We start from the raw sequence: 26,249 nt of genomic DNA, 5'->3' as shown, positions 1-26,249 counted from the left end.
GTTCGGGTGCCGGCAGCGGGCACGGAGCTGCGGGGGAGAGCGGGGCGGAATGGAGGGGAGATCTCTCTCTTCCTCTCTCCCCCCCCCCCCCCCTCCCGCTCCCTCCTGGTGACAGCCGCTACTCACGGCTCCCCCGCGCCGCACCCGAACCTGCAGTCTCGAGCGGGGGAGATACTCGCTAAAGGCAATGCTTGCTCGAGCAATTGCCTTTAGCGAGTATACTCGCTCATCTCTATTGCCTACCTTTGTATCCGCTAAAGGTCAGATATGTCCTTCTTGAGTACCGGTGCACAAAACTGTCCACAATATTCCAGGTGTGGGATGACCAGTGACTTGTAGTGAAGTATCGTTCAAAAAACTGTTCAAATGAGCAAAAATTAATGATATCGTTCAGTGTAAATGCAGCCAACAATCGAAGGATGAAAGATAAATAGTTCGCTTTTCATTCATTGTTCACGAATGAACAAAAAAATGCATAAATAAGGCATAAAAATCATCATTGGCTCATTCACTAATTGTTCAGTTTAAATACCAATCGTTCAGTTGTTCTTATTTATACAGTCAATGTGAACGACTGAACGATTTCTTGTTTGAATGAGCCAACAATGCATCTGCCAGTGATCGAGTAAACTCTGACCATGTACGCTCGTTCTAACAACAAATCCCCAAGTCCTTTTCCATACCAGTTATGCCCAAATTCACATGAGCATATAAAAACTTGTCCGTGTTGAATCCACAAAAAAACAGTTTTTTTTTTCATTTCAGTACACTTTCATATGCCAGTTATATGCAATCTGTGCGTCCAGTTTTTACTTCTGTACGAGGAGAAATTTGGCCCCCTATCGCACTCGTCAGCATGCTTTTTCACGCTAAAGTGAGGCGGTTTTCTGTTAAAAACGCCTCCCATCACTTCTGTGAAGCAGCGACCCTCCATGTTAGAGAATCGGCAAGCTAATCATAATTATAGTGTCCTCCCAGGAGACAGAAATGGTACAGGCTCTAGCTGCTCATGTAATACTGTGCTGATGTACAGAAAAGTGAAAGAGCAAGCAGGGAGAAATCTCAATATCAAAATGCCACCTGATAATATCAGACATGAAGCTGTACTGCATGGAAGTGACTGCAATATACATAGGTGATGTCCAGGGAGTGGCATATAAATATGTGTTTTCACCAAAGTGGCCCTTTAACAATGTTGCACTGTCCAAGCAATATGCTCGTCTCTCCCCGAGTGCTGGATATGCCATATTCATGAACAGGGCATATGGGCATAAACAATGCTAGTTCGGTTCTGTTTCCTACTTTTAAAGTGATGCAATAACTTGCTGAGTGAGCCCATATTTAGTTGTATTGGAAAAGGGGGAGTGTGGCCTTCCAAAGTATGGCATTCTGCCCAAATGATGTATCTTTCAATGTATTCATACCTGTAAACTGTCTTGAAGGGCCACTACTGTCTTGTTTTTTTAATAAGTTCATTATCTAGTTATCCTCCCCAGCATATATAAGTCAGCTGATGTTATCTTGGTTAATTATTTCTGTCTGAATCTACCAGCGTCTTTATCCTCAGATGATCATGTGATCTCAATTCTGACCAGTTCTGATCTCTTTGGCGTTATGGATTCATTTTCTGGTCAATTTCTCAGTCTGTGATTCTGTTACATGGATCTATCACAGAAACTGCAAGCAGGGGGACGCCAACAACCCTATTACTGTTACTGATGCTGATCACATATCTCCTGTCACACAGTTATAACTGAGGACATCACAGCTCATCCTCCTAACTGTATACTTAAGGGCTGTAGCCTTTTTAGAAGCATATAGTTGCTAATGATAATTAAACTTTCCCTCAGCAGGCAAAAATGGTATAGCCTCAGCTAATGCTATGCTGATGCATCATGGGATAGATGTGAAACTGAAAGTAAAAACTCTCAGCCTAAGGCCACTCTCACACATGGGCTCGGCAAAATACCACGATTTTACTTTCATTTTCAGACGCAGGTTCCTGCCTCCGATAGCGGGTTTTTAGCACCCCATCATTGTAATGGGTGATAAGATGTGCTAAACGCGGCAAAAAAATGCAGACAGCGCTCGAAAATCACAGCACTAGAAAGCGCCATGTTCAAGCATATATCTGCAAGACACCATTGAGAACAATTGGAGCGTTATACCGTGATTACCGTGGTGGTTGAAATGCCACGGTAATCACGGTAAAAATCAGATGTGTGAGAGTGGCCTGAAGATGGTGTCTGATAAGCATCAGACAGGGGGGGCTGCACTGAATAGAAGTGGCTGCAATATACAAATGAGACCTCCAAAGTTTAAAAGGACAATTAGGTTAGGGGTCAGAGATGGAAAAATGTGTTTTACCGGAGTGGCCCAGTAAATGATACATTGCTATATCTACCCTATTATTTGTAGTCTAGGCAATCTTAGACTGGGCTACAGTTTTATACCTCTTAGGCTAGGTGAAATTGCATTTTTTGCTACACTCATAATTTTCAACTGGAATCCTGGGACAGAAAGGGTTAGCATAGCAAACAACTCCATCCTTATCTACATTAATCTGTAAATTCATATTTGGTAAAATGAATGCATATGTAGCTATTTCCTATTATACTGCTATTATCGCATCACTCCGTGGCATCTGAATCTTCGGCATCTTGGCTTCTTACTGTGCAGGGAGTGATTATTATATTAAGAACATACTAGAGATTTGTAGTTTGTACAATGAATAAGTAAGTGTCGATCACTTTAATAGCAGCCTATTAGGCAATTGCTGATAATGCGTTGCCTCAGTACTGTATCTAAAGTATGTCGGAAAATGAGGATTTGTCTAAGTGACTAATTTAAAGGGCCACTCCAGTGATTTCTTTTTATTCATCCATTATGCAGCTATTCCCCAGTATATATAAGTGAACCAGTGCTACCTTGGTTAGTTATTTCTTTCTGTCTGAAACTTCCAGCCTCTTTTTCCTCAGGTGATCATGTGACCTCAATGATCACTAGCTCAGATCAACTTGGGTTTATGGATTCATTTTCTAGTCAAACGCTCAGTTTGTGTGATGCTGTTTCATGGACCTACCACAGAAACTACCTGAGACCGCAACACTCCTATCATAGTTCCTGCTGATGATTAGAGGCTCCTGTCAGATGGGTATAATAGAGGAGATCACAGCTCAGCCTCCAGATTATATACGTATGGGCTGTAGTTTATATAGGTGAATACAATAATAAACTGTCCCTCCCAGCAGGCAGAAAGGTACAGCCTCACCTAATGCTGTGCTGATGCATCATGGGATTGATGTGAAACAGAAAGTAAGGCTGGGTTCACACGGGGCGGATTTGCCGCCGAAATTCCGTCCGGAATGTCGCTGCAGCAAATCCGCCTGCGGCTGCTAATTCCGGGATTAGCCAAGCCATGTGGACGAGATTTCTGAGAAATCTCGTCCACACGGGACGGCAAATCCGCCACGGCAAAGCCAGCAAAAGGCGGCACTGCCGCACGGATTAGCCGGCCGAAGCATGCTCATTCTTTTTCTTCCTCCGCTGCGGCCGCGCTCTCCTCTATGGGAGCGCCGGCCGCAGCAGAAGAGCGAGCGGCCAGGCCACTTCAAAACCCGTGGCTAAGTGCCACGGGTTTTGAAGCAGCCCTTCTCCCGGCAGAAATCTCACGGGTTTTTCGCTGCGGCCAGACCGCGAGATTTCCGCTGGGATTCCGCTATGTGGGAACCCAGGCTAAAACATCTAAAGATGGTGCCTCATAAGGGCTTCGGTCCACGGGCGTAGCAATATCCCGCGGTAGATCTCTGACACAGGAGCCACCGCCGGGGAGCAGGGGAGAGCTGATGGTTGTCCGCGCTGAGCCTATCTGACAAATAGGCTCACCGCGGAGAATCGCAGCTAATCGCAGCATGCTGCGATTTAAAACCCATGAGCAGAGAATCGCTATGACTCTATGCTCGTGGACAGCAGGGCTGCGCTTTCCATAGTAGTCTATGGAAAGCGTTCACTGCATTTCCTGCGGACAGATTATCGCCGCGGGAAACGAAGTGAAGAATCGCCCGTGGGCAGGCGGCCTTAGTATTAGACAGGGGACTGCATGGCATGGTAGTGGCTAGAATACTATATGGGGTGACCTCCATATAGTACATGCTATGGCTCACATGAGACCAGCAAATTCTTGTCAAAAAAGAGAGCCCAGAAAAATCCGAAAATATTCCTTAAAGCATGCCTTCATTTATGACTGCAGCGTGGAGACTACTAGTTATGGGATTGAACTCAGTGTCATGTCTCCTATTCATTCACAGGGGAAATTGGTGTGTCAGGGAAAAGATGAAAGAGACTATGGATGAAGTCAAAGGCTTGAAGGTTAAGAGACCCCTTTGCAGACTCTCCCAGATGTCTAGAGAATGAGCCCCTCCCTTTCTGTCAAGCTAAATCCTCCCTTTATGCAGAGCACATAGCTGGGTGACAGCCGAGCAAAACTCTTATTGGTTGGAAGTTTTTTATTCTGAGCTGCAGAACTTTTGTCTGAGGCTGTTTTCTCCCTCCCATCCTGTTTCCTCCCCAGGCCCTTCTCCTCCCTCCCACTGCCAGCCCTCCACACCAGAGCAGTGGTCAGTGGTCACCATCACAGAGACACCTTCTGCCTCCACATCTCCAGGGATCCAGCCCTGTGTCCTACATCTAAATTCCATGTGAACAGCTTCAAGCCAAGCAACATGTCCAGGTCCGACGAGGTGAACAGACTGACAGAGAATGTATACAGAGTAAGTAGTCTATGAAGTAGTCTATTCACTCACTGGGGGTCTGCACCCTCCGCAAACCTTTCATTCTCCTATACCGCTTATTCCTTTTTTATTATGCCATTCATACGGATGTAGCAGTGCTGGATTTGTCAGTTAACTCTTTGTGGTTTGCAGTACTGTGATAACGCGGTAGAAGACCTTCAGTCCTGTGTAAAATCAAAGTGATTTCAGAAGTTGTGCCACAGGGCAAACTCAGCTCTGCTCTACTGATGTGTCTATTGATTTAAAGGAATTCACATTCTTAGGCTGTATTGATACGGATGATATTCATAAGATATTCACGCATGAGTTCTGTGTGATTGGATGATGCAAAGAACCTGAAAAGAACTCCATAATTGCTTATGTAAATTAACCCATTCAAAATAATACCACAATAATATTGCAAGATGGAAGAATCGCAGCAGGTCCTATTTTTTTTGGCGATTCTACAGTGAGGCGCGTCCATTATTACCTATAGGAGTGTGAAAAGAATTGTATCGCACTTGCATGCTATGCGATTTACAAGCAAGTGCAATGCAGTTTTTTCATTTCATCTGCTGGAACAACAAGTCATTTTTTTTCACGCGTGTACAGCAATGCAAATCACAAGGTTTTTACGTGGAAACACATCGCAGAAATATGAAGATCGCAGGTTACATGAGTTTGATATAGGTCAGACTTTCGCTTACCTTTTCGCACTTGCCCATGTAAATACAGCCTTAAAGTGGGAAAAAAACAGATAAAGAGCAAATAAATTGTCGACAAGCAAAGGGCCGGCGATGGAACCCGCATCGGCGATGTTGTATAGTCATTTATCTGTGCCATGAGATTCACAAACTCTATAAGAAATGAATACAAAATTTGAAAAAAAGTCACTGCGCCATTACATGAGGGGTACATTTACACCACAAACCTGCCACAAAATCCATATGTCTTTAAATGCAGATTATGATGCGGATTTACCACAAAATTCCTGCGGATTTCACTCTTTCCAATGTAGCGGACATAATCTGTAGCCATTCCACCGCAAACGCACATGAAAGAAAGGTGGATTTCCTTGTGGATTTATTTGCAGTGCCATAATATATACTGTGTGGGAGGTGGGGGGTCTGGGGGGGGGGCCCTAAGGTTGGTTTCTCACGGAGCAACTTTTGGAAAAAACATGTCCTTTTTCGGTGCGTATTTTCCTGCCATTTTTTTCATCCAAAAAACTGCAGCCAGATGTTCGCTGTCTACAGCGAAATATAAAACACGCTATAAACACTGCTGCTTTTGTTTCTGGCATTTTGGTGTGTTTTTTAGGTGCCTAGCATTTTTCTTTTCAAAATACAGCTTGTTCTCATTATTGCATTTTTTTTCTGCCATTTTTCAAATAGGTTTCACTATAGAACTTGAAAAATGTTAGAAAAAAATGCATGTTAAGAATGTAGTGAATAGAAAAAAAGTCCAAACCAGGAGTGACTCCAGCAGGAAGTAGAAGTCCATCCTTTACATTTCTTATCCCCTTTGAATTCCTTTCTGACTTTGATTTAAAAAACTGCATCAAAAACTGCTTTAAAAAAAACCCCAGCAACCTGTGTGTATTGTAACATATCCGTAATACGGATCCATAAACCGGATGTGTTATAGATGACATTACAACCGTGTGCCATCGGTATTTGCCTCCATATTTGCTGTCATTGCTTTTATTTTCTATTGGACAAGTACTGCTCCTTATTTGCCCAATAGAAAATAGTAGCAATACGGAGGCAAAACCATGAAGAATAGATTATGCTGTGTTTTAAAAAAAACATCTGTGAAAAACATAGCAATGTGAATAGATACGTAGATTTACACTAGATCCATATTACTGCAAAGCACAGAGCAAATACGAAGCTATGATAAACTTGTCAGAAAGCGGCCGGAAGGCCATATCCAACGATTTGTTGAATAAAAACACGTGGACCATAATGCCTTTCATACTAGTTTATCCATCGGTGATATCCTTCGTTACACCCACAGGGTTGTCCAGAGTGGACTTTCCTTCATACCAGAGAGAAAGTTTAGGGTAGACTAATCATCTGCTAATAGGGGCATTATGCACGGTTCACTGTGGTCCACTTAACCCTTCTGTCATTTAGGATGGGGGAAGGGAAGCTATTTTCATTGCATCGCGACACTAACATGGCCCTAAATATAAACCACAAGACTTTCTATAATTACTTAGTTGCATTACAAGTTTAGACATTCAGTGGAAAAAGTCTCATGATCAGGATCATCAATGTGTCAGTAATTGTCATATGATAAGGTTTTCTCTAGAACGAATGCCTCATGTTTCTTGTTTCCAGTCCTCTAGTTCCCGTAGCAGCTCATGATTTCAGGATATCCTATTAGAGAGAGATCTGTTGTCAATAGTTACAAATGCTCTCTCTATAGGATGTCCTCAGATCATGACCTGACCTGAGTTGGGAAACACTGGGTTAGAATAATATGGATAAACTGCTTTCTGGAAATATTACAATTGTGCTACCAATGGCACAATGGTAAATATTCCCCTCCACACAACATCATCCATACATATACAGATAGTCTGATAATCTTAGGGTCCTTTTTTACAGGCAGATCATCAGCTAGTACAAATGAGTGCTCATTCATATTGTTCACATGGGCAAATGATCTGCTGTACAAGCAATTGTTAAAGGGGTTTTATTACTTTTTACTGTTGATGACTTATCCTTCAGATAAGCGGCAGATCAATGGGGATCCTCCGCTGGGGATCTCCGACAATCACTCAGACCGCTATTGGTACATTGGGGCTGGACTCTGTCATAGGAGTCGGTGAAGGAAGGCTGCTTCACACCTATTGAAATCAATGCGAGTGAAGTTGGCTATTACACTTTTGCCCTGACCACCGATGCTGACTTCCGGCTTCACTGCACTGACAGCATGCCAGGAGATTAGCTGAACGGCTGGGATCCCGAGCGGCAGATCCCCATCAATCTGCTACTTTTTACTCAATAGTAAAAAGTGATAAAACCCCTTTAACACAATAGATTGTCTCCATACAACCATCATTGGTTGGCTACTAGAGATGAGCGAACGTACTCGTAATGAGTACTTACGCACCCGAGTACCGCCATTTTCGAGTACTTCAGTACTTGGGCGTAAAGATTCGGGGGGCGCCGGGGGGCGGGGAGAGGCGCGGCGGTGCGGGGGGGAGCAGCGGGGAACAGGGGGGAGCCCTTTCTCTCTCCCTCTCCCCCCCACTCCCCACTGCTACCCCCCGTGCCGCCACGGCGCCCCCCGAATCTTTACGCGCGGGTACTGCTGTACTCGAAAATGGCGGTGCTCGGGTGCGTAAGTACTCGTAACGAGTACGTTCGCTCATCTATATTGGCTACCCATCTTCCTGCTTGCTTGGTAAAATGTGTGGCCAACCAGCAAGCGTTTTCATGCTTGCATAAAATATATGATTAGTTGACAAATGAGCATTTGCTTGTTCGTTAGCTATTCACTTTTCCTTTTACACGGTCCAAGGATTGGTCAAATGAACCATTCTTGTCCAATAATCAGGCCATGTAAAAGGCCCTTTATGCGTATAACGGTAACCTATATGTAGAGCTTTCCAATATCTTCGGCGAGGAACTTGCAGAACAGCGTGTGACTACACCGGAGCATGGAGATGCATTGTAGTCACCAACTGGCTACAGATCATGTTTCTAGGCAACAACCTGAATCTATTCAACATGCAAAAGAATTTGTCAATGAATGACTGAAATGAGAAACTCTGCTTTTTACTAGAGTTTCCCTTTAACACCAATTATACATGCCCCATAAGGAATTCCATTCACAGTCCCCTCATCGCACACAGTCACATCAGAATTACTGTTGCCTGAGCCGAGTCTGACTCCGTTCTCTGTATTACAGGGCCTCATCTTGGCTATGGCTTCCTTGAGTGTCTCCAATGTTTAATTGTAGGGGCTGCCAAAGAAAAAAGGTTGGATTCTAGAAATAACAGATGTGAAATGATCTTCTCAATGTGATTTCCAACAGTAAATACATTAATGAATAAATATAAGCCATCTGATGCTTTTTGAGGCTTCTCACGGTGTTGAGCAGATTATGCACGGGCACCACTTTTCTTGTAGAGCTCTAATAAACGGTAATCCAGGAGCACATTGATGCAATCGACACATTGGTAGCATCCTATCTGGTAGCACTACCCAGGCCTGTTCCCACGTGGCTGTAATATGGCCACATTTTAGTATCTGTATTATGGCAGGTTTGCTGACGATTTACACTTTTTTTTGTTTTGTAATTTATATATTGCTTTGCTACAATAACGAATAGTTGTTTATAAACACGAGTGAAGCACAATGTTACTGTTCTACCTATGATAGGATTCGTATATTGTATGTAGGGCATTATATATGCTGGAATCCTGAAAATATTTGCTCCCTTTTGTGCTCTACTAATCACTGTACGTTGCAGCTAAAATAGACAGCATAGATCACAGCCTATGGGGTCTTTGTTTGGCCAGCAGTGCTGCCTGAGAACAATACCTCGGCTGCCTGAATCTAGAGGACACGCCATATGCTGTGTGCTGATTTTTTTTGTTATTGCCTTTTTAGTTGAGAATAGTGAATGGGTTGGTATCCCCCAGGCAGTATGTCACAACCCAGTAAAATGCAGATCCTCACAGCAAGACCTTATTTTATTTATCATTTGAAGACCACTAAGGGACCTTTTACATGGGGTGGAATTATCCGCAGGATGCAGAGCATATGCAGATTTTGTCAATTAGTGTGGAAATTGTTGCGTTTCTGACTGCAGAATGTCGTGCAGAATTGATAGTGATTTTTTTTTTACCCCCCAAAGACTTTGATTGCGGAATTACAACCCCTGTATGTTGGAAATCCACAACAGCAATTCTGCAAGACGTTCTTAATTCCACAGCAGAAAACTATTCTGCTGCGGAATTTAATCTAGCGGCTTTGAAGTAAGGACACACGGATTTTAGCAAATACAGAATTCACGCTCAATAGATATAACATTGTGACACAGAAATGTCCGTGCCGACTAATTCCGTCCCAAGTGAAAGGTCCAACCCAACAAGTTAGGTGACGGTCTGAAGGTTTAGTGAAGATTTCAATTTATACATTGTGAAATGATTTGTTCTTGTAAAGTCTGAATGTAGTCCTTAGAAGAAAAGAAAAAGACTACACACAGCCAGCAAACGGACCCACATTATTCAATGGTGCAACACCTACTACTGAGTCTTTCACACTAACACGGACTGATTAAAAAGAATCATCAAATGCACTACTGTGATCCGTTTCACGGACGAGACTTGCCCATTCAAGTCGATTGGCAGAGGAAAAAAAAAGAACCGCAGATGGATGCCGTCTGTGTGTAGTTTGTGTGTTGTCTGTTTTTTTTTTTATAAGACATACAAAAAAAGAACTGGGCCTGTGTGAGTTTTTTTGCGGGCATGAAAAGGAATCATGGCATGCATAGGAAAAAACTAACACATGGACCGAATACCGGCCAGATACAGAGGTCCACAACAAAAGTCCTCTTTTTTGTGGACATAGCACTCGGTCCGTTATTGCGCTCGCTAGTGTGTATTTTCATGTTGATGTAAGATGTTTTTCTGGCAAAAACACCTCCCATCACTTTAGCGATCTTCCGGTGCGTCTTTTTGCCACGTTGGAAGATAGATAGGCAAGTGTCTCCCATTGTTTTCAATGGGAAGCCTTGAATTGCAATGGCATGCACAACACACACCATGCAATGTATTTTACTGCCCCATTAAAAATACTGCGCGATGTGTTCTGAGGAAAGGACATGCAGCGATGTCCGTCTCCCCCCCCCCCCACTGCATCGCTTATGTATATGCCTCCATTCAAAAGAATGGGGTTTATATCTGCACGAGATCTGTGCATCTCGCAACCCACAAATCTTGTGCGAATTTTGAGGACGAATTCAGGAACAGTATTTTGTGGATTGACTTGGGACCTTGTCGTACAGACCTTTTGGAAACCCATGTTCTGCTGTTTAGGGTCTATATGCACAGAATTCCTGTCTGCGATAGTCAAATAAGTGACCTTTCACACGGGATAGAATAGGAGTCCTATTATAGGACGTATCACAAGCCATGATTAATTCTGCAGCAAAATCCACAGGCTATCTGCAGATTTTGATGTAGAATTGAAAATGGCTTAAAACCTGCCTGCAATTCTGCATCAAAATCTGCAGTTAGACCTGCGGATTTTGGTGTGGAATTCTGCAGCTGCGGATTTGGCTGCGTCCTGCGGTGTAATTCCATCCCACTTGAAATGGGCTTTTGTGATGGAGTAGCCTGGAAATCTGATTTATAGGGCTTCTAGATGAAGGCTTCTATAAAAGAGCATGAGTAGTTATGTCGGGCGATGCTCATCAGCATATGTATCACCTATATGAAAGATGTATATACTGGTATGTCACAGGATTTCCCCCAGTGTTTGCTTACCTACAATACATCTCATCAATGGACTAGTGATATATACGCTACTCATGAGCACTTAATGTGAGTAAACTGACATTAACCCTCCCAGCCGCACCCTGCAGCTGCAGTTACTGTTACTGACATCATCTACATTTTAACACAGTACATATTAAGAGCAAAATATTCCTTTGGTGTATTTACATGAGATTCAAAAATTCAGATACTTTTTAGCGGACTGCTACTTTTTTGTGTTGGCAAGCAGAGAAATTCACAGTATTAGAAATAATGCTTGAATGTCCATTGGTAATATTTTCTGTTGGGCAGATACAGATCTATAGTTGCCCATTTGAAAAAAAAACCAATGACTGCAAATACTGGGGCAAAACAGATGAAATACTGATGACCTATGAATGCAATATGACTTGTAACACATCCACATTATAAACCCTTATTACATATTATATGTTACAATATACTTGTGTGACATTGGCCTTAGAGCTAAAGCAGTATTCCCAGAATTGACATTTATCACTTATCCACAGAATGAAGGTCCTGTATCCCCCTTTCCTCCTCACTGCCCCCCCCCCACCTAGCAGACAATAGGAACTTGAATGGGGTGGCGGCCAAGCATGCATGCTTCCTTCAACTCTCTGTGACTGTTGGAGATGGCCGAGCACTTATAGTTGGCCGGTGGTGCTTTTTACAGTTGGAATCAAAATTATCCAATCCCAATTGAAAATTGAGTTTATTTGCCCAATTTACAAATTTGTTGCTGTTCGCAAAAAACAATCAAAAACAATTGAAGAGCTCAACACATCTAATGCCATGTTTAATGACTACAGCAGTCTCAGAATTATTTAACCCCCTGAACAGAATTCCTCATAAGGGACCTTTCACCCGGGCTGGAATTAGGATGCATCGGAATTTGCTGTAAATTCTGGACCACCTGCTGGCTTTAATGCAGAATTGAAAATGATTTAAAACCTGCTGCAATTCCACATCAAAATATACAGTGGATTTTGGCATGGAATTCCACAGCTGTGGTTTTGGGTGCATCTTGCATCCTAATCCCAGACCATGTGAAATGTCTCTAAGAACAGGCCTTTCACACATGCGGAATATTTTTGCAGGATGCACCTAAAGACTCAGCTTAATCTGCTCCATACTCCCACGTATATGCGGATTTTGGTGCAGTATTTTCTGCTTTTTGCAGAAATATTCTGGTCACAGAAGTAGGTTTGGAAGATTCTGGATTGGCTGTTGCAATCACCTGACTTAAATCCAAAGGTGACCAAATTTTCTCAGGGTCAAGGAGGGACAGAGGGGTGTGACCAGGGGGCGATGTATGATTTTACCTCCGGCATTATAAAAAGTACAGGGCCTTTTCAAAAAAGACGGGGAGCAAATTCTGCAGCATTTCTGCATCCAAAAAAACAATCTATACCATTGGTGTAGATTTTGACTTCATACTATGCGGTGCTCCCCCTCGCTTCAGCTGAAGGCTTCCCGCTGTCAGTACTCCCCGTCTTCCGGTTCCCAGCAGCCTATAGTGGCCTAACCTGACCAGCATCACTTAACCAGCGGCGCTGCACATGACCAGGCTGCTGGGAACCGGAGGCTGGGAGCGCTGACAGCGGGAAGCCTACGGAGGAGGTGAAGGGGAGTGCTACATGGCATGAAATCAGCTGCTGATACGCAGATAATTTCCAGTCAAAATGGTTTTTGGATGCGCAAATGTTGCAGAATTTGCAGCGGAAATTTAAGCTATGGACACTTCACAGCATTTCCGTAACATGTAAACAGACCCTAAGCCAGCTTGAGGTGTGCTGCCATGTGCAGAGTGGTCGCAGTAGTAATAGTGACCTCTATATTGGCCCCAGTAGCACCGATAATAGTGTCCCCTGTATTGGCCCCAGTAGTAATAGTGACCGTCACAATGGCCTCAGAGGTAATAGTGACCCCCACAGTAACTCCAGTAGTAATAGTGTCCCCTCGGTAGTAATAGTGACCCCCCCATAGTGGCCTCAGTAGTAATAATGAACCCCACAATGGCCCCACTAATAATACTATTACTACTGGGGCTGATATAGGGGACACTATTACTAGCAAAAGCGTGTGCGCCCGCAGCAGCGTCTCTTCCCCTCTCCAACCAAGGAGGAGAGGTCAGGGGAGGAGGGGACGAACATCCCAGATGCACACACTGCCGTCAGTGTGTGCATCCCGTCACAGTGCTGCTGAGTGATTAAAGGGGTTGTCCCGCGGCAGCAAGTGGGGGTATACACTTCTGTATGGCCATATTAATGCACTTTGTAATGTACATCGTGCATTAAATATGAGCCATACAGAAGTTATTCACTTACCTGTTCCGTTGCTAGCGTCCTCGTCTCCATGGTGCCGTCTAATTTCAGCGTCTAATCGCCCGATTAGACGCGCTTGCGCAGTCCGGTCTTCTTTCTTCTGAATGGGGCCGCTCGTGCCGGAGAGCGGCTCCTCGTAGCTCCGCCCCGTCACGTGTGCCGATTCCAGCCAATCAGGAGGCTGGAAACGGCAATGGAACGCACAGAGCCCACGGTGCACCATGGGAAAAGACCTGCGGTCCACCGTGGGTGAAGATCCCGGCGGCCATCTTAGCAAGGTAAGTAAGAAGTCGCAGCAGCGCCGGGATTCGGGTAAGTACCGGACGGTTTTTTTTTTTACCCCTGCATCGGGTTTGTCTCGCGCCGAACGGGGGTGCTATTGAAAAAAAAACAAACCCGTTTCGGCGCGGGACAACCCCTTTAATGGCTAGTGAGCTGCAACACCCTGGCTGGTAATCACTTTGATGGTAAACTGATGCCCCGAAAGCGGGACAAATGGCTTAGGACCATGGAGAAAGTATGGCATAGGGTCCCAGAGCAGGACTGTCCCGCCTAAATCGGAATGTCTGGTCACCTTATGAAACGCAAAGAAAATCTTTGTTAGGATTTAAAGGAGGAGGTTGCAGCACAAACATTTGTGAATTGGAGGCCATTGGCCATTAGGAATGGGCTAAGATTCCTCAGGAACGCAGTCAGAGGCTGCTGTCTGGCTATGCATCACGTTTGCAGCAAGTCATAACAGCAAAAGGGGGCTTAAAGGGGTTGTCCCACGCCGAAACGGGTTTTTTTTTTTTTTTAACCCCCCCCCCCCGTTCGGCGCGAGACAACCCCGATGCGGGGGTTAAAAAAACAAACCGCTCAGCACTTACCTGAATCCCGGCGGTCCGGCGTCTTCATACTTACCTGCTGAAGATGGCCGCCGGGGTCTGCTTCCTCCGTGGACCGCAGCTCTTCTGTGCGGTCCATTGCCGATTCCAGCCTCCTGATTGGCTGGAATCGGCACGTGACGGGGCGGAGCTACACGGAGCCGGCATTCTGCACGAGCGGCTCCATTGAAGAGAGCAGAAGACCCGGACTGCGCAAGCGCGGCTAATTTGGCCATCGGAGGGCGAAAATTAGTCGGCTCCATGGGAACGAGGACGCTAGCAACGGAGCAGGTAAGTAAAAAACTTTTTATAACTTCTGTATGGCTCATAATTAATGCACAATGTACATTACAAAGTGCATTAATATGGCCATACAGAAGTGTATAGACCCACTTGCTTCCGCGGGACACCCCCTTTAATGAAGTACTAAAGACTCTTGTCATGCAGGGGTTGTATAATTCTGAGGCTGCAGTTGTCATTAAAAGTGGAACTTTTTGTGTTGAATTTGGAGAAACCACTTGTTATATTAGTTGTGTTATTGCTATTTGTTTTTCAGCAATTTTAGCAAACAGCTGAGAATTTGTAAATGTGGCAAATAAACCTGATTTGCAATAGGGGTTGAATAGCTTTGATTGTAACTGTAAATGAATAGAATGGCAGCTGTGGATAAGTGATAAATATCAATTCTGGGAATACACTTTAACAGCTTAAAAGGGAAGAGAACAATCTTGCAGCTCCTTACATTACAGGGATAAGTTCCTTTTTGTGTGTCAGAGGGTAATGCACTTCTGATTATACAGTTCCTCAAATTTGGAGGTTGCCTGGAACACAGAAGGGGAGGGTCCGGGACTATGGTTTTCAGACGGTTATCCTTGTGTAGGGTGTGATGGAGTTTCTTTGCGGTCTTCCTTAGTATGTCTAGCTGTGACTTGTAGGTCACTACTAGAGGTACACAATTGTTTCCTTCCTTTTCTGTGTATCCTGATATCCTCTTGGCTCTGGTGACTTAATCATCAATTGAGGTGGGATGGTAGCGCTGATTTCAAAATGTCCTTTTAAGATGGTACAAATGTTCCTCTCTGTCTGTTCGATTGGAGCAGATCCAGTTGTATCTGATGGCCTGGCTGTAGACCAGTGATGGTGCATCTTTTAGAGACCCAAACTGCAACCCAATATGTACTTATTGCAAAGTGCCATCACAACAATTTAACCTGAATACTGAGTTCAAGCGCGATATCGGGCCGTAAAATTTGGCCTGATATCATGCTTGTGCACTGTGGTGTTCCGTAAAAAATGCCTCCTATCACTTTAGTGAGGTTGCGATCCCCCAATGCAGCTTTCAACCACATCGGAGGATCAGCAAGTGTTTCCCATTGTTTTCAATGGGAAACCTTGCATTGCACCCATGTGCACATCTCATGCTGTGCGATGTGTTTTCCTGTCCCATTGAAAATGATGGGCGATGCATTCCAAGGAACGCCCAAAGATAGGACATGCCGCAGTTTTTTCCCCCCACCGCAATGCGATGCAGGAAAAAAATTGCTCATGTATATATCGCTCTACTGATAGTGAGCCCCATAGTGGCCCCAGTAGTAATAGCGCCCCCCCTGAGACCAATATACTTACCACCTCTTTGTCTTCAAAGCGCCACTGCTCCTTTGCTCGTTGCTGCTGCAGTGGAAGTGTGTGTGCACAGATTCCTTCCTTATGCTCTTCTCCTGTAGAACCAAGGAGGAAAGGTCCGAGGAGGAGGAACTCTGGTGCACACACTGCCGTCAGTTTGTGGACCCGTAGCAGTGCCGCTGAGTGATTACCAGTCAGGGAGCAGCGGCACCCCGGCTGGTAATCACGTTTATGGTGACCCGACGTCCCAAAAGTGTGACAAAAGGCTGTCCCGCTTAGGGCCCCTGTCAATGTCTGGTCACCTTATTCTAGAAGTACTAGTAATAAATGGCGCGCATGCCCACAGAGAGGGCCAAGAAGTCACTCTCCAGTTTAGCCATGAAAAGGTTGGGATATTGCAGTGCCATTTTACTGCCCATGGTTCTGATGAGTAGAAGGTATAGCTCTTTGTGAAAGGAGAAATTATTGTGTGTGAGGATAAATCTTCTGAGTTGTAACACTGATTCAGAGGCAACCCCATTGGCCTCAAGTAGGATGTTGGAATATAAGAATTCCAGATCCATGGTGGCCTGGATGGCATCATCGGGGAGGGGACCTATGGATGACAGTTTGTTCAGTAGTTCCGTGGTGTCCTACAAGTATCTGGTTGTATTTCTCACCAGTGGTTTGAGGACACTTTCTACCCATCCTGAGATTCCTTCATTGGGGGTTCCCACACCTGAGATAATTGGCCTCCCTGGGTTGCCACCTTTGTGTAGTTTGGGAAGCATGTATAATATACAAATGCTGGGGTTGTCCAGTATGAAGTCCAAAAGTTTTGTGGAGCCCACAGACAGGCTTCTGACGACCCTTCTCAATTTGCTCATATATTTTTGAGTCCCATTTTGATCTAGTTTGGTGTAGTATCTGGTGTCCGTCAGCTGTCTGTCTGCTTTTTTTATGTAATCTGATATATTCATGAGGACTATAGCACCACTTTATTTTTCATAGTCCTAATGGTGATCTCCTTGTTGGCTTTGAGCGCATAGATGCCCCTTCTTTCCTGCATATTGATATTAAATGCTTCCTTTTTCTGCTTACCCAATATAGTAGACTGCACCACATTTCTTAAGAAGTCTATATATTTGTCCAAAATGGGATTGCGACCAGGTAGAGTTGTCCAATCAGATTCTAGAACTCCTGCACTGCAAGGGAACAGTGCCAAGCCAACACACCTGTCCTTTCTGCTCAAAGCACATGGCCAATATTTTGACAATTTTTGCTAAAAATCGGATCAGGATCCAGATTTTTTTGCCCGGCTGATCATGATGAGCAACGCTAGTTATAACGAACAATCCTTTGTTGTTACATAACTAAACAGATTTCCTCAACAGGACTCTATAGATAATAACTTTGAGGGTAGTTGTGAATGTGGTTATATATTGTTTGACATCCAGCTTTCCCATAGCTAGATATAAGGTGGTATTTAAGAGCATGTCTTAGCTCTTCTGATATGTCTGTTCTAGTAAATTCTTGTATTCCATATGAAAAAACTATTTTGGAGCATCTTTTCTTAGACCCTCTTTAAGAAATGTACATATATGATAAACGCTAACATCCAAATGCTATCTCATGTACTAGAATTGCTTCCTTTCTTCTAGTTCAGTTGAAGTTCGTAGACATCATTATATAATGGTATATAATTAGTAAAACCAGAAGCTGTCTGTATTTTGGTGAGAGAACAAGCCTGGCCTGTGTATTATGTGCTAGCGGTTTAAGAAATTGATGGACTACTGCAGAAATGTAAGTAAGGCAGACTACTTCCACTTTGCCACGGAGGAGCTCGGATGCTAAGATTAGTTTAAAAAGCTGGAACAGTGTTTTACTGTTCCCTCCGCTGGCCTGCAGGATCTTCTACTGTTGCTGTATAAAGATGGGCAGTATGAATAGCCTGTTATATAGCCCAGGATATCCCTCTGCCGGATAAACAACCTCATTACCCAGGAGTCAGGGGAAAAAAAGCTCTTGTATTTAATGTGAATATGTTATAGACACAGTCATAACCTGCAACTCCTACAGCCCACTGCAAATATGTAGCATGGCTCCCCAACCATCACATGCATTTATAATAGTGCTGTCCTCTTATATAGCAGAGGGCTGTTTGATCTCCGTCAGTCATCAGAGCTTTGGAGCAACTGCAATCTCTTTACTGCTTACAGCTACCTCACCGTGTATAGCTTTTAACAAGGTCATCATTAGGAATCTCGGTTACCTTACAGACAGATTTTCAGGGCCCTAAGCGCCCTTTAGTGTCACCTTTGCTGGGGTACGGCCGATGACTAATTTACATTTGCTTGGACTTGTAGAATCTGTAGAACTGTTAAATGCTTGTGGTCCATGCTATTTTATGTGATGGTGGCTTTGGGGCACAACGTGCTGCTCTAGGAGAAAGACTATTCAGAAGAGAAATGCCAATAAACGCTGATTAGTTGTATCCTTTTCACGCTTTTCAAAATATGACTTCGTTTAGCTGCAAGTAATCAGGTGATGAAACCATAAAGTGACAACCAGTTATTTCCTCAAAACTCCAGTGTAAGTCAGTATCTATAGGTAATGCTTATGTGCTATTTATTTTCTTGAGTGCATACTCCTTGGTTGCTTTTTAGCTGTGCTTCATTAGGACAGAGCTGTGATCTGTGATCATAGTTTAGTACATTGTCTATAGGGAGTCTTAAACACACCCCTTGTCTTATCATTGGTTCAGGAAGACACCTACTGCACCTCCTGCCCAATGAGGAGGCCGAATAGAGCTCCATTCACTTTCAGTGAGACAGCCGAGCACCTGCTCAGGTATTTCTGTTACTCCCATTGTAAAGAATAAAGCGTTAACCACGCATGCTTGCCCAGCGCTCCATGCAGAATGTGAGGGGAGAAGAAACCACTGAAGTGACAGGAGAAACGGACACAGGAGTCCTGTTCTCCAAATCAGTTGGGAGTCTCAGTAGTGACTTGATATCCACAACCCCTTTAATGATTCTCCTATTTACTTTCCCCAAGATCAGAGTTTTAACCCTGAAGGACCAGAGTATTTTAGCCCTGAAGGACCAGATACTTTAGCGATTTTACTCATGTGACGGTTTTATGGTCCTATTTTTTTTTGGCCTGCCAAAATTATTTTGCTGCTTTTTTTATGACTTAAAGGGCTATCTTTTAGCACCTTATTTCAAAGAATTTGTTTTTTCATTTTTTTTGTTAGGGGTCATGTGTACAAAAAGTTTACAAAAAAAATTAAAAATGGTTTAATTAATACTTTATTTTTAACATTACTATTTTTAAACTATAAGAAATTACAGGAATGGATTTCCCATTTTTTGTTTTGGACGTCTTGATATATCAAGTCTTGGATTACAGGGTAGATCTAGCAATAGTTTCGGTTGACGTGGGCAGTGGGTTGTTTTTTTAAATATATTTGTAATGTATTCTGTAATTTCAATTTTCTTATTTTTGTAGATTTTTTTTTAACATCTCTGTCCTGCATGGTATTACATTGTAATTTTTTTTCTTACTGCACAGTTCTCCACTGTACACAGGGGCATCGATAGGAGCAGCATCCATAGGAGCCCCTGTTACAAGGAAGAACATCCCCATATAATGACAAAGGTCAGAGCTGATCTAGGTCTTGTTAACCAACCGGGATGGCTGGTGATTAAAGGCATTATCATTCAAAAAATTGTCGAAACGAGCAAAGATGAAAGATAATCGCTCAGTGTAAACGCAGCCAACGATCGAATGACAAAATTTATTTGCTTTTCGCTCATCGCTCTTTTTATGCAGGTATAAAAATCATCATTGGCTCGCTCGTTAATCGTTCGGTTTAAATACAGATTGTTCAGTCCCTCTCATTCACTTAGGGTGACTACCCACTATAGTTTTTTTTCACTGCGAAATTCGCAGTGTTTTTTTTCTGCAGGGGTCTATGGGACTTGTAATGTTAAAATCGCAATTGCGCAAAATCGTGATTTTGCGGTAAATTGCGATTTTGCGCGATCGCGATTTTAACATTACAAGTCCAATAGACCCCTGCAGAAAAAAAACACTGCGAATTTCGCAGTGAAAAAAAAACTGTAGTGGGTAGTCACCCTTATATAGAGAATGTGAACGACTGAACTATTTATTGTTTGAACGAGCCAATGATGTATCTGCTTGTATAAACGGGCCGCCCAAACAAACAAGCGAACTCCGACATTGTTCACTCGTTCGAATGATAAATCATTTAGCGTAAACAGACCCTAAGTGATCGTCAGGTCCAATAAAGGAAACAGCGCTGCAGCTTCCTCTGTTCTCTCTATAGCTTATTGAGCCCTATGTATCCTGCAAAAGAGGACAGAAGCAGTTATAAACCACTTTTGTCTTCCCTCTCTAGGTCCTTGGCTATCTTTGACAGCCGAACACCCAACCTGCTCTTGCTAGATTGCTGGCACCGGGGCTTTAAACTTGCAATGTATTTTTTACTATTGGCTATTATTAAAGCCCAGGATCGAGCATTGGATATTTGCAGGGTTTGCTCCTTAACGGGGTAACTATTTACAAAGTTCATATGAGGAAATTAATGGAGCTCTATACACTTCTTACTTGAACCATATTTCTTTCTGTATTGGGGGGTCATTTAAAAAGAAGTCTTGAGACAGAAATGAGGCATAGCAGGTACTGCAGTTCTAAGCTTCCTCATATGTAGAATCGGCAACAAATACCATAAAATTGACTGAGCCAATGTGCTTCAAATAAACAGATGGCTAAAACCATCATAAAGTTTTTATTTTCCACTGGAGACACACTTTTATGTGTTTTTGATTGTAAATAATTCTATTGTATTTCCATAAATTAGGCTAATTTTTGATACATGACAGACATGATATAACTAGTGATGAGCGAGCATACTCTCTAAGGGCAATTGCTTGAGCGAGCATTGCCCTTAGCGAGTACCTGCCCGCTCGAGAAAAAAGGTTCGGGTGCCGGCGCGGGTGACAGGTGATTTGTGGCAGTCAGCAGGGGGGAGCGGGGGGGAGAGGGAGGGAGAGATCTCCCCTCCGTTCCTCCCCGCTCTCCCCCGCAGCTCCCTGCCCGCCGCCGGCACCCGAACCTTTTCTCTCGAGCGGGCAGGTACTCGCTAAGGGCAATGCACGCTCGAGCAATTGCCCTTAGAGAGTATGCTTGCTCATCACTAGTTATATCATGTCTGTCATGTATCAAAAATTGGCCTAATTTATGTGTAGGATTGAAAGCTCGCATGAAAATCATGTATTTTTATATTGTTCTGCTTGTAAATCATATCTTATTTGTTTGTGAAGTTCTAAGTTATGATATATTTACCATGGTCTCAACACAAACTATGAGAGCAGATTGTATACTGTGACATTTTCATCTGCCTTCTCTATCTGGATGATACGTCTACAATGTATCATAGCGGTCGTACATTATGATTTCCTGAATGTAGTCGCAGATCTGCAGTACAAGCAGAAGATGTTATTGTTTGTAGAGGTGTCATGGAGGATTTTAAGGCAAAAAGCCTGGTCCCTAGTGAGCGCACATGGGAAGTCCTAGTTCATGCCAGCTGGTTCAGAACTACAAAGACCACAGAACAAATCATGTCAGCTCAGAACATCCTTGCAAGTTTGAAGTTGTTGGAGACCCCTCGGGCTGTTATGAAGTTCAGGAAAATAATGTGAAATGAGCTGCAGCTATGGTAACCTCTTCTGTGCCACGGAGATTCACAGCTCAGCTTTTCAGCGCTTAGCAGAGCGTTGTTGAGTGTTTTGCTGGGTGTATTGTAATGCCCAGAACTCCAGGGTTTTTCATAGGGAACTCTGGGGCTTTTGTTTATAATTACTGGGGATTAACAAGAAACCATAGCAATTATGTGAATATTAACATTGCAGGCAAATAGGCTGAACTGGATGGACACAAGTCTTTTTTTCAGCCTAAAATACTATGTTACCATGTTAAATGCTAATAGGTAAAGATCACAATCTGACTTTGGCTCCATAAATATGCATAAAATTATGACAGCCAACAAAGCAGTCAGCAAAATTCATTCAGACTGCACTAGAAACCATAATGGGCACAGTGATACAAGAACATTACATGTGCCAATCCATAATGTAGTGGATTACTTGTGTGCTTATACTGTACATATTTGACCTATGCAAACAATGTTAGAACTGCATATCCATACTATACTGTCTGTACTGTACTAAAGCTTGAGTGTCCTGGGTTCAAGCTCAACAGCTATACATAGATCATGCAAAACCTCTATATCTCATAATGTCATGCTTCATGGAATCTATATACATATAGTCAAGCCTAGTCAATTTATTACATGTAATACTTTGTTAACCCACCTTTTTTACACTTGTGAAATGTTTTAACCCTTTCCAATCCACTGTCCTCTGAAGACATTATGATTTTTTAGGCTGTACAGCTCCGATGTTGGAAGACATCCGTTGAAGTTCTCTTACTGTATATTGCCAGCCTCTCTGCTGTTGGAGCCTATCGAACGTGTCACCTCATGCAGTACTGGCTTTAGCCAGCAGATAGCGCCATTGTATAACAGCAGAAACAGACTAAGCACTCTAGGAAAACCAGGATACAAATTGGATTGGAAAGTGTTAATGTCTAATACACTGTACATAAAAAAGGTTAAAGGGAACCAGTTATCAAATAGGAACACCATAAAAGTTATAGTTTAGGTGAAGTGGAGTTCAGGAACCTGTCCCATACGCGCCTAGTCCCCTATTCCTGCGCTGTTCCCGTTGAAGTCTGTGTGTACACAGTAGCTTGACTCTTCAGCAGACTGAGCATACGCACTCCCATAGAGATAAATTGGAGATGCGTGCACACAACCTTCTGAAAAGAATCAAGTTGCTGTTGGTTTGCTCATTCCATTGGGAGACACCACAGGAACAGGGAACCAGTTGAGTAAGAAACACAGCTCCCCGGATTCGTCGTCATCTAAAATATAAGCACCATAACCTAGTTTGTGGTGCTTATAATTAATGATGACGGTTCTCTTTAAATTGGCATTCTAATTTAAAAAAATTTGGAATGTCTACAGAATGTGGGATTCACAACTAACAGGCATTATCAGCATATTGCCTCCTGCATTACTTCCTCTTCCCTCTTCTTGGGTTGTGGAGGTAATTGTTATTTCGCCCTTCCTCTTATTATACGTTTCTCCTGACTGCTGATCCTGGTTACCAGAGTCCTTTTCTTTAGTTTTTTGCCATTCCCATTGGTTATTTCCCCTTAGTTTAATGGCACTTCTGCAAACAGATAAACCTTAAAGGGGTTGTCTCATGAAAGCATGTGGGGTTATGCACTTCTGTATGGCCATATTAATGCACTTTGTAATATACATCGTGCATTAATTATGAGCCATACAGAAGTTATTCACTTACCTGTTCCGTTGCTAGCGTCCTCGTCTCCATGGATCCGTCTAAAATCGCCTCTTCTGGCGATTTTAGACGCGCTTGCGCTGTGCGGTCTTCTCCCTTCTGAATGGGGCCGCTCGTGCCGGAGAGCTGCTCCTCGTAGCTCCGCCCCGTCACGTGTGCCGATTCCAGCCAATCAGGAGGCTGGAATCGGCAATGGACCTCACAGTGAAGATCCCGGCGGCCATCTTACTAAGGTAAGTAAGAAGAAGGAAGAAGTCGCCGCAGCGCGGGGATTCGGGTAAGTGCTACCCGTTTTTTTTTTTTAACACATGCATCGGGTTTGTCTCGCGCCGAACGGGGGGCCTATTGAATAAAAAAAAAACCCGTTTCGGCGTGAGACAACCCCTTTAACTACGTTAAGTATCACACTTTTTCCTGTGAAGCCTACACATTTTACCTTGATTGTGATAGCACGGCACAGAAAGAGATCTCTTAACCCATTAAAAACCTCTATTCTCAACACAATAAAAGCTTATGGGCTGAAAGTAGCTGACCTGCTGAGTCTGGGGATGTAAGTTTTGTACTCGCACTCTCCATCATTCCCCCAGTGTGAGCGCTAAAAGTCGCCACTGAATGCATTGAGAGACGGTGCTAAGTGGTCCGTCCATTCTAATTTTATAATGGGTGGACTACTTAGCAGCGGCTCTCAATACAATCAGCGGCACCTTTCCGGGCTTGCACTGGGGGTCGAAGGAGAAGGTGAGTATAAAACTTACATCCCCAGACTCCAGGAGTCGCCTACTTTCAGCCCATAAGTTTAGTTTATAGGGCAAAAAGTAGGTAACAGAGTCTCTTTAATATACCACATCTAGAGTTTTTAGAGGATGTTGCAGCAGAAAGTATAACTTATAGCGCATTATATCCACATATTGCTGAAAAAAGGGATGACTAAACGTTTGAAAGGAAAATGTGTAGAGGGATTAAACTGCCAATCGGATAATATATAACACCTAATTATGCACCATATATGTAGCCCATAGGGCACTTGTATACCAAAGGCCATACCGTCCACAGGTAAAACATACATATACCTCCAGCATTTATAGTGTACTCTATATATCCCTATATATTGCTGTTCAAAACACATTCTTCCTTCTCTATACGGGATTGTAATATCTGATTTCTAAAAACAAAATCCCACCCATAATATGATAGAATGACCCTAAAGGTGATGCTCCTTTGCAGTTTTGGAAATTATTTGTGTCATTTTTTTCATGTGCTATATGCAGTGAATAGAACCCATTGATTTCAACGAGTTCGTTTTATATGCATGTATTTTGTGTGCTTCTTTTCAGCTGCGCAAAAAAAGATGCTCTATCTTTCTGCGCATTTGTGCACCAAAGTTCCACATAAAAGTCAATGGGGGTGCGCAAATGCGTGTGGAATAAGCAGTGAGAAGCGTGAAACACTGTGTAATTCTGCTGGAAAAAACCCACATCTGAACTAATTAGCCATTTCAATCGGTGCGTTTGTTGGCTGCGCATAAATGAATATGACACGCAGGCAGAAAAAGTATGGTAAAATACACCGATGCACACACAAGAAAGCTTCGTTCATAGCACAAAAAAAGTTGCGCTAAGGCATGCACAATTGCACTTATGCCCGTGTAATGCCTGCCTAAGGGCTCTTTCACACTGGCGCTGCGATTTTCGGACAGCCGTGTCATGGCCACAGGGCGCCTGCAAATCACATGAACGAGAGGCAGCCGTGACTAAGTCATGGCTGCATCTCCAGTTTATACGCCCGTTTAGACAGCCCGGGTCCGGCAAGTATACGCCGAGCCCAGGATACCGTCGGGCAGGGGGAGGGAGTTTAGCTCTGCTAAACTCCCACCCGCTTCTCTCCCCTTCGCCGCTCTTTGCTGGCTGTCTGCAATGGCATGGGGTGGGAGCTAGTGTGCTAATCCCCCGCCTCTTCCTTTGCCAACAGCCGGCAAGAGGGGGAGGAAGGAGGGAGGAGAAAGGGAGTTTAGCAGAGCCGCTGCTAAACTCCCTCCCACCTCCCTTTTTTGGCAGTTCCCATAGGATCCCACAGGAGTCTATAGGACTGTCTGCCATATTCCAGCCGGAAGGTAGTACCAGAACTATCTTTTCCAGCCAGCGTAAAAATGGCCGATCGGAATGCGCACTGTATGTGTTATCTTGGCCGGCCATTTTTACGCACCGCAAAAATGGCCATCTGAACTGAAGCATTGGAAACCAATGCCTCAGATGGGTAGCGTATATCGTCCGGCTGTGAAAACGGGGCCAATATACGCTCATGTGAATGAAGCCTAAGGTTGCTATTACACAGTGGCACTACTGCCATGCAAAACGCAGGAGAAGCTACACTAATTGTAGTTGGCACTTGGATATCTCAGTTCAGTAACAATGAGAAGTCCAGGTACCGGCAGCAATCAGTGCAGCTCCTCCTGGGTTTTGCAGGGCAGTAACGCTGCTGTGTAATGGCACCCTTAAATGTGTTTGTACATGATATAGTGCTGTGTCTTGTCGCAGCATCGGGATTCTTAGTTCTAATAAGCTTCTTAGGAATCCAATTCAGGTTGCTGTAGTTGCAAAGTGTTATAATATATGGTGCTCGGGAGGCATGAATCACCAGAAACCTGTTCAGAAGCGTTAAAGCTAATACATTACAGAGTTGGCTTGCTTGGCTTTTCTATTGATATCAAAAGGATATCCAAA

The 26,249-nt window shown here is 43.6% G+C and overlaps 1 protein-coding gene across 1 annotated transcript in view; it reads left to right on the top strand.

Moving 5' to 3' along the window:
• Window positions 1-4,519: 4,519 nt before the first annotated feature.
• The window catches only part of LOC136632686 (BAR/IMD domain-containing adapter protein 2-like), a 106,984-nt gene continuing 85,254 nt past the window's right edge, over window positions 4,520-26,249 (top strand). Inside the window, exon 1 of the mRNA XM_066607732.1 lies at window positions 4,520-4,769. Coding sequence (XP_066463829.1) covers window positions 4,722-4,769 — 48 coding nt within the window. The 5' untranslated portion in view covers window positions 4,520-4,721. The remainder of the gene's footprint in view (window positions 4,770-26,249) is intronic.

The sequence above is a fragment of the Eleutherodactylus coqui genome, chromosome 6 (genome assembly GCF_035609145.1).
Source record: "Eleutherodactylus coqui strain aEleCoq1 chromosome 6, aEleCoq1.hap1, whole genome shotgun sequence".
Lineage (NCBI taxonomy): Eukaryota > Metazoa > Chordata > Amphibia > Anura > Eleutherodactylidae > Eleutherodactylus > Eleutherodactylus coqui.
Note: the sequence above shows the minus strand (reverse complement) of the source record. Positions and strands in the feature narration are given on the sequence as shown.